The 10129-nt window shown below is 34.6% G+C and overlaps 1 protein-coding gene across 1 annotated transcript; it reads right to left on the bottom strand.

Moving 5' to 3' along the window:
* Positions 1-5629: 5629 nt before the first annotated feature.
* On the bottom strand, positions 5630-7783 carry LOC122275145 (mitochondrial import inner membrane translocase subunit Tim9). The gene is made up of 2 exons (XM_043084108.1): positions 7579-7783; positions 5630-6024 (listed from the first exon to the last, which is right to left on the bottom strand). The coding sequence occupies exons 1-2, from the start codon at positions 7671-7673 to the stop codon at positions 5838-5840; spliced, it is 282 nt and encodes a 93-aa protein (XP_042940042.1). The 5' UTR covers positions 7674-7783; the 3' UTR covers positions 5630-5837.
* Positions 7784-10129: the final 2346 nt, after the last annotated feature.

Below are 10129 nucleotides of genomic sequence, written 5' to 3'. Positions count from 1 at the left end.
ACTACCAGACAAGTTCATTATCTCCAATAAGTACAATTTTGGCCTAATGCACTTATACTCTGTCATTTATCCTCGCAAAAATAGAAAAAACCTCTTTTCCTTTGCTCTTGCATTTGGACCTCAATAACCTTTCAATAGGGCATTTTGGTTATAGGTTGTGTTTTAGGAGTTCCCAAGATAGATCCCATTTGGCCATATTTATACGTATTCGACCCTGACGCTTGCTAGCTAGAGTCAAAAGACCCATTCATCCATGTTCTTCTTAAAGTCCACATATACTGCTTTTGAATTTTTGCTAATCCGAATGCATCATTTAGATTTTAGGATTCAACATCCTAATTTCATCTCTTAAATCACTTAAAGAAGCAGCTAAGCTTTTTTTTTTTTTTTTTTAAATACCTTTAGTTCTATTAGAAAGCAATTCAACCTTGTATGAGCTTCCATTGGATTAGCATAGGGAAATGACCCAAACATAATCTAGATAGCCTGCACAAACTCCTCCCATGAAAGGAAAGCTCTACCTCACTAGCATCTTGAAACTATATCAACACCTCTTCATCCATATGAAATGAATCTATGAAAATTCTTTGACCAAGAGGAACTTGATGGTACAAGAAGAACTAATTAGCTCTGTAAGCCTTGCTGAAGGGTTCTTGCTTGAAATCCCTTTTGGAAAACCCTTGTCAAAAGTCTCTCAATGGTGTATCTCCCCAACTCCTTTCCTACCAAAATTCTGATTACCAATACAATTTCTTCCCTGTAACTTCATTATCCAAAGAACCATTGACTGAAATTCTTGAGATTTGTTGCAACACTTTATTAAATCTCTTTTCTTGATTTTCCATGTCCACCCTGGTAGACTCTTGTTGCTACAATAAAATTGTAATTGTATCTTCAATTTATTTTTGCTGTCTTTGTTCCTATTGCCAAAAGTGATTCATTGAGTCAACCATTGGGCATTGGATTGAGTACCTTTTGCAACTAATACTAACTATAACGGGCCATTCTCATGACTAGATTGAGATAATCAATTTCCAAGAATGAGAATGAGAGAGAGAGAGAGAGAGAGAGAGAGAGAGACAGAGACAGAGACAGAGAGAGACAGAGAGAGAGAGAGATCAATAATAAATTGAGTATAATTTGAGATATGTCTTTCACTCCTTTTTTTTTTCTCTCTTTTATAACATTCGTCCTCCTTGTGCTAAAGGACATTGTTCTTATGTTTTCAAATTATCAAAATAATATAATGACATCACTCTATTTATTACAAAAGTCGACACCTATTAAACGTAGGACTTTTCATCTAGGTTACCTGGCCCAGAACCTAGGTTTCAAATCTGAACCGAAACCCAAACCGGGTTACCCTGGTTATGACCCGAGCCAGAACCCGGATAAATCCGGGTCTTTGAAACCCAGAAATTCAGATTCCAAACTTGACCTAATTCTTCTTCTTTTAACAGAATCTATATCGTAATAAATTTCTTTAAAACTTTTTTTTTTATCAAAAAGCCAATATGTTATTACAATTTTTTCAAGAAATAATGTTCTTGAAAGCATTTGTTTTTTATATATAAAAGCTTATGTTTTATTAAAAAAAAAATGGAAATCATGTTGAAAAGAATAATACTAATGCATTGAAAATTGTCCATAATGAAAAAAATATATCAAAATGGAAAACTAAATTTATGTCAAAAATAGCTAAAACTATAAACTAAATAACTTTTTTAACTAAATGTAAAACAAACAAAAAAAAAATCAAATATTCATCATGTAAAATGCATGCGACATACACGATGCAATCAACTACATATTAATTTATTTGAACTAATTTGCTAAAAACATTACAAAACACATATATTGCTTTAATTAAATTCCAATACACAACAAAAAACATGAACTATTTTGCTAAGAACATTCATGCTACCTCTAGCCCCCAAAGGACTATACAAATTGACATTGCTCTTCAGTAGTCTTCTCATCCCTAAAGAAAAGACAATATATTTTCTCTTCGTCGCTATTGCATGAGGGTCCCTGAAGCACCTGAAACAAAAATAAGAAAGTGGATAAGATGATTCCAATTGATTATATAGATTTAATCCAATTAAACAGGTGTTTGATTTATTAATTTATGGAAGAGAACTCCAATTTTACTTATTAAGTTGGCCCACTTGTGAAATCCTGCACCTGAATAAATTATTTAAAATCAAATTTTTAAATAATTAATTTTAAAGAATTTGTGTGATGAAGTGGCTTACATCATGATCTAGTAATTTTAAAGAAACTGTGTGATGAAGTGGCTTACATCATGATCTAGTAATTTTAAAGAAATTGTGTGATGAAGTGGCCTTGTGATCTCAAGTAGTACTCAATTTTTACAGCTATGTACTTTCTACATCTAAACTCAATCATGGTAAGGATGAGTTTATTTGCCGATGAATGATGTCTACCAATTTGTAATTAAGAGACATCCTTGAACAGTACTCTTCTAAAAATTGTGAGAAGCACTTAATCATTCCTAAACAAAGGCATGAAAAGCATCCTCCTTGTCTGTGAATTTCAACCAGGGCAAGAAATCCTCCTTGCACTCAATCTCTTCAATCCATTATAACCTACATGTTTATTTATGGTAGTTAAAAGGTATGATTAAGAACCATCAAATAAGATCTATATATAAAGGTGAAGCCTAATCATTTTGGACAAAGCCAAAACATTTGAGAAACATATTCAACAAGCATCAATAGAACCCATAGGAACAAAAGCTAAACCTACCCACAGTGCACTGCCATTGACTCTTTTATATCAAAAGACTCATTCCCCTACTTTAGACCCAAAAGAAAAACAAAGAAGCCTATAAAAAGCTAAGCTACATGCGTATGAATGTGATTGAGTGGACCCTAGGTAAACTACTCTCAGTAATTGATTGTCTCAACAATTGCTAAGATGAAGCACAACAAGAGCTTCCATTGCAGCAACTATATCAAGGAACCCAACAAAACTTCTGGTCAATACCCTTTTCACCATTTGAGTCCAGTTTCACAAATTCAATGAGAATGCAAGAAATTAGACTTAAAAAATGCAAATGTTTACCTTTAACACCCAAAAAAGAGTGCTTTAAATCTTGGATTCTCTGAAGTTTTTCAATTGCCTCTCCAAAATCCCCTCTAAAACCCACCAAACTCAAACTTAATATAAATTTTTGAAACTAAAAAGTTCACAAAAAAAATAAAAGGAAAATGGAAACCTTTCCAAGAATAAGGTAGACATAGCCAAAAAAACCAATCCCCTCAAGTTTTTAGCATCTGGGACCTCACTTGACTGAGTGGAAAGACACTATTCCAGTATCAGTAGACCTTGTGGATAGGATTCATCTGAAACAAAAATGGAAAAAGAAAGTGAAAGAATAAGTATGAGTACATTTTTCAAGAAACGCCACAAAAGAAATAGATAAACGGAACAAAGATGAAACCTCCATGAAAGGAATGTCACGGACGGACGTCCTGCCATGAAGCTCTACAGAGAGAATGAGGATTGGAAATGAGGTTTAGAAGTGGGTCCCTCACCTCCTTCGTCAATATCCACCATGATCTCTTTAGCGTCCCATGCACATCCCCCTTCTGCCAATATACGCGCCTCATTGTGTGCGTAGAAAGCCCCCCCCTCAGGCCCAGGCCCTCAATTCCGATAACCCTATTTTAAAGACTTATGACTTGGTCGCTGTGAGGCCCTTGAACCAAGTCGTCTTCGACCAGGCTTGTGAGAAATTGGAGGTTTGTGGGTTTGAGCATTTTGTGGATTTTCAATTTTAGAAAAATGTGAGGAGGAGAACGAGAAGATGGAGAGAAGGAGGAGAAGAACACGAAGATAAGGGTTAGATGAGGCAAAAAAGAAGACAAAAGTTGAGCAGCGAGAACAAGGGTTCAATGCGACAGAGAATGAGTAGCGGGAGCTAGGGTTTATAGTTTAGAGAGAGAGAGAGAGAGATCTTTCTGGGGGTTTTACCGGTGTGTTACTCTGTATTTTGAGTTGCTTTTTTTTTTTTTAATAGAAACCGAGTACCGGGTTTTAAACCAATACCTGGATTGCGTAACAACATCCGGCCCAAATAGAACGAATAAGTCTGAAAACCGCATTCGGAATCCGGTTATCCTAGGTTCTGGGCCAGGCCAAACCGGATAAAACCCGACAAAGTCTTACTTAAACGACACTGTTCTTACTAAACAAAACAACACCGTCACCTTACTAGATTAACTGCCACTTCTTTCCCCTTCCCCAACTCTTCCCTTGCTACATTGTATTGCTATACATCATTCTTATCTCAACCCCCGATACATAACAGTACTATATAGCCATGAACAGTAACCAAGTCTACCATCAGAGTAAACTTTTCAAGAAAAACTCAACTAAAATATGGCTAACATAATTATAGCATTAGATGCAATGCTCAAGAACCAAGCCCTTGAGACTATAATTTGCCAAGGCAAAAGGGCAAAAATTCAGGAAGGGTTAATCTTACATCCCTTCTAAAACCTACAACTTCTCAACATTCTTCTTAAGTCTTGTACAATAATTTCACTAAAAAGTTAGAATCTAATAAATAGAGAATCTTTATCTACAGCCAGATTATTATGATTCAGATTGTTGATAACAATGTTAACTTAGCTTTGATAAATCCTTTTTCTGGACCAAAGGGTATGAGCAATTTCCCAATGTGATTAACATATGCACCGTGAAGACACAAATTAAAAGTTCTGCCACTTTTAGGTAAGGATCCTGCTTGTATGGGGACTTGTTTTTTCCTGAAATTATAAGAAACTTGCATTAATCAATAACTAGGTCAGCCATTACAACATTCCTGGTACACTCAGGTATCTCCTCCAAATTAACAATTTCATCTACACGACGTAATGCATCTGGGATCTAATAGGGGATTGCTCTCAAGTCCTCTACTCGTCTGGAGACTTGAGAGCATTGCCCCACCCCCTAATTTCATATTCCAAGGGGAAGAGAGAGAAACAAGAAAAGAGAGAGAAGCGTTTAGCAAGAAATAGTCCATGAGCTAATAGGGAAAGATAGTCGAAGATGGATGATTTTGGTGACAAAGAAACACCAATTGCGAAAATTTGAATATATATATGATTTTTCAAGGACCGCAAGAAAATTTGAATATAGATGATTTTTCAAGGACCTTTTCCATCATTATATATATATATATATATATATATATATATATATATATATATATATATTTATATAGTTATATATCGTTAGACCATATTGAATATCAAGAAGAAGAGGACAGTTTGCCTAGCCCTGCACATATCAAATTCCCAAGCATGCGTATGGCAGCTCTCTGTTCGTCAATGGAAAATGACCCTTGGCATCCCATTTGACAATCCTTTTTTACAACCATCAACAAAAATTATTCTTTTTCATTTTTTAATTTATACTTTCTTTAAATAAAATGGCTTTTTATTGACATGCTAATTACCAGAACTACATAATTCTAAATGAATAACTTGCGCAGTCTGCTGCAATTGCCAAAGCAGCAAGTTCAAAAATTCCATAAACTGAACTCTGCTAGTCGACGGAAGTAGACTCCAGAACTCTCTCACAATGAGCTCACTTGACAGGTATCCAACTAAATCTTGAGAAATTATAAATAATCCATAATATCTATCATGTCTGTTTCTATCCCCTGTTGATTGCAAAACTCAGTTGGGATAAAAACAAATTATTCTTCTTATCATAAAGAAGGGAGTAACAAGGAAGGAACTTATAATAAAAAACCAAATCCCGGTGTTACAAGAGTTCTATGCCGCAAGTTGTCCAAAAACACCTTAATCTGTAGTAGCTGCTCCTTGGTTTAGCTCCGCAAATCTCATGCCAACACGCATAGAGTGCTTCAGGAACTTCTCGGCACACCGACGCACACACGTCTCCTCTTGCTTGGTCAAGGATTTCCGTTGGAATGTGTCCACACAGTCCGTAAAACATCTCTCCACCAATGAATTATACATCCTTAAACTGTAATTCGTTTTAATCAAGAAAACAATAGGAAAAAGTTAGAGGTCTTAAAACTAGAACATCATAAACGTCTTTACTGAATATTTTACTTTCTCATCCCAGGATCAAAACTGGAAGTATTTAGAACTAGAGAAAAGAACAAGTTCTATTATAGAAAAACATAAGAAACCAAACCGATGAGATGAAGTGCATTTATAAGTTGCAATGAGAAGTATTAATTTGTATACAAGCACAACACAGTCCTTTCCTGTACTTAATTAGACACCGTTATTATAACACTAATTCTTTCCTTTATCTGTCCACTCCTATAAGTTGCAGATATTTCTGGCTACTAAAAAAATCTGAGAACAGAATTATATTCGAAGAAAGAGAAAGTCTCCTCGGCCACACACTTTACTCATCCATCTCTAAGGGCAAGGTCAACAATGTAAAATCTAGAGTAGATTAGGAATGATATTCTCGGAAGCATTCTTGGTTAGGTCTGTGATATTTATGGCCATATACAACGCACAATATATAGAAATTCCGCAGACGATTCTTGCTTATTATGGCATATTCAACTTTTACGATGTCCATGCAGATAGGCAGACATAGGGTAGAGGCCAGAACAGTGTAAACAATGTTTTGCACTAGAAATACAATGTAATGGATACTCGACCAAGAATATAGACTGGAATTTTTTTAAGGACAAAACAAAGACAAACCATGTTATTGAAGAAGTCGAATCATTAGACACAATGGCCTCCATCAATTATGTACAGACAAAATAGGAGTCCAAACGCAGGGCAAGAAACAGCTTAGCAGTGGAGATTTAGCCCTTCCTTGGAACAGTAAAAGTCAAAACAAGTCAAACTAGTGATGCACAAATTATTCAGTTCTCTAAATGTGTCATTAGCTGATCAACACGTCATATATCAGCCTTAGAAGGTTTAGAATATAGCATCGATACGCTCAAAATGGAATGGTTTGAAAGCTTCTATGTACTGTTTCATTGACTCACTTCTCACAAATATATTCTTATTCTTATAAATCAATATCTTTAAGATGAATAGCTGGAAAAACAACCAAGCGATTCTTTAAGTTTCCATTGCACAGAAGAGGGGCATGCATTTTCAGCATTTTGGATGACACAGTGGCGACCCTCATATTAATTAGCATGATTTTTCCAACAAGATAATCGTCCATTATTTTTCTATTCCATTCTCTTGCGAACTAACCACCCAAAAAATAACGAAGAAAATTCTTTTCTGTCACCGCCCCTATAATTTCTTTTTTCCTATCTTTAAGATGAAACATCAATCGCAATGTCTATCTCTGAAAATCCCAATCTAATTAAGCATCCACATATCACTACTTATATCTTGAATAAATTTAAAAGACCAGAAGAACAAAAATACATTAGAATTTGAATTCCCGTGCCTTTAAAGTTCAAAACCTTAAGCCCATAAAAAACTGCTGAAGACTAGAGTTTTGTTAACGAAAATGGAAGTAGCGGTACGATTTTGCAAATATAAATATAATCCAGGAATTGTTGGGATTGATTAGAGAGAGAACCTGTCGCGGATCTGAAGCTGTTCGATCATGGTGGACATTCGAACCTTATCTTCTTCAGGAAGAGACTCCAAGTCTGCGAGCATGCTTTTGTCCATCTTTGATTCAACACCTCGCGAGATTTAGGGTTTAACAGCTCTACTTTAGGAGAAAGTGGTGCCTCTTTAACCCGGTTCCACGTCCCAAACGCTAATGTTAACCTGAGACGAGAGAACGGGTAATCATTTATATACGCTAGAGTCCAGTACCTGTCCTCTGTTTAAAAAACAGTGAGGATTATTATTAAAATGTTAATTTTTATTTTTATTTTTATGTGAGTAATTTAGATTTTTTTTAATTATCATATTTTTGGATTATATTTAGATAACAATATATATATATATATATTTTTATTATTTGAAGTCACTTAAAAAATAAAAATAATAAAAAAATACTAATGATAACATTTTTATTATTTAAAATATTAATTTAAACAGTAATTAATATTATATAATTAATTTCATGGGTGTTTTTCGCTTTCAACTTTAAGAAAAATGATTTGTATAATATTAAAATGTGCAATCTTTTCTTTCTTTTGTATCTAGAGTGTGCAGTCTTAAATCAAAGAGAAGTGTTACAGTGACGACAAAAAGATTTCACAAAAATAAAATTTATAAATTAACGTGATTTGATATAATATGTTAGATTATAAAATTATTTTTATAGGTTTAACAATACGATACACCTGAAAATTCTTAGACAATTATAACACAATGAATAACATATTTAGACTAGACTAGACACAATCATATGGCAAGCATATGTTATTAACTTTTATTGGGACCATTTTCGGAATCATATTGTTAAGATTTTTAACTTTTCCAACCTCACCATTGGTATGTCCTAGGCTCCTATTGTTGCCTAGCCAATCCCATTACTATAAGGATGAACCAAATTTCGAATATAAACTAAAAAAATTAACCAATAATTCTATTTGAAAGATCTCAAATGGTTAGGAAGGACAGGGTCTCAAACCTCCCTTCCCTTTGCTTCCAATCTGTCTTGTGCCACTCCATCTTTCACTCAAGGTCATTCTTTAAACTTACTTAATAGGGGTGACCTCCACTTTTCCTCTCGCTTCCTAACCCTAAAAGCTCACTCCTTTTGATGTTGCTCCACGATCTGAAAGTGGAAGAGATAAATAAGCAGTGAGCTGATCTGACTCTCACATCTGCCTTCCTTTGTAGTTGTCTTAATTCCTTATCTTCTGCTTTTAATTTCCATTGCCTTTTGTAGCCATCCTTATTTCTCCATTAGGTTAAGTTAAAAAAGTTCAAGATTGATCGACTGGTTAATACTTCTTTCATTTCCTAGCTGCCTTGCCCTTTCCTAGTAAGTAGGCTACTACTTCTGCTTCTTTTGTTAGCAAATGGAGAACACTTTTCCTCAACAAATTAAAGAGTATAACCAAAACTGAAATTTTTAATAACTCTGAAGCTTTGGAACAAAAAAAGTACCATGCAACTGACTAGACTCTTAAGAAATAACACAAAATCCTACTCCTATGACCCTCGCGCGAGCTTCATTCCCCATGTAGAGGCTTACGTCTCCCTCACTCAGCTTCCTGAACCCCTTGAACCACTACAAAGAATTAAATACATGCTTTTCCAGTATCTCCTAAGGGGGACTTAGGGGGGTAATGATCATTTTTAGTATGAGTAAGACTAGGAGTTATGAAACCTCTAAAAGTATTTCTATCTTATATCTTTAAACAGTTGTTTCAAGGTCTTATATTAGCTGTTGATTGAAAGTATTAGAGAGAACTCGTTATAATAGGGTATTGGTGTTCTTATGTAACCCCTCTCCCTACTACGACTTGCTTAACACATTTAGTTTCTTGGATTCTCTTTACCTATACCGGTGGTGAATCAGAGTTCGCATGCTCTTCCGACATCCCCCAAGGGGAACTTAGGGAGGGTAACAATCCTTTTTAGTAGTATGAATAAGACCAGGAGTTAGTTAACCTCTAAAGGTACTTCTTTATGATATATTAAACAATTCTTTTAAGGTCTTATATTAGTTGTTGATTGAAGGTATTAGAAGGAAATCATTATAGTAGGGTATTGGTGTTCCTAGGTAACCCCTCTCCCTACTATGACTTGCTTAACACATTCAATTTCATTCCCATGTAAATGCATTTAAATCACACTTCATCCCAACTTAATAGATTAGGTTTAAAAGGTAGGTATAGCTAGTCCATTAATAGCCAAATTAGTATTATAAAAGTTTCAATCAAAGCTTTCCAATAGGGGCCTCCTAAAAGGATTTACTAAATTCATCAATTTGTACCAAATGATCAAAATGACCAATTATTAAAACCATTCAATGTAGTGATCAAAAAGGGAACAATGATATCATGGGATATATCAAAATCTCAAAATGGGAGAAAGATAGACATGTGAAGTGAGCTTTACCATATTTATTTAGCCTTTAATACCACTTAAAAGATTCACACAGGCATCAACAAATATTGTAAAATCTACTAAATTTAGTGCTTAAATTCACCCTATAACAT

The sequence above is a fragment of the Carya illinoinensis genome, chromosome 9 (genome assembly GCF_018687715.1).
Source record: "Carya illinoinensis cultivar Pawnee chromosome 9, C.illinoinensisPawnee_v1, whole genome shotgun sequence".
In the NCBI taxonomy this organism is placed as follows: domain Eukaryota; kingdom Viridiplantae; phylum Streptophyta; class Magnoliopsida; order Fagales; family Juglandaceae; genus Carya; species Carya illinoinensis.
Note: the sequence above shows the minus strand (reverse complement) of the source record. Positions and strands in the feature narration are given on the sequence as shown.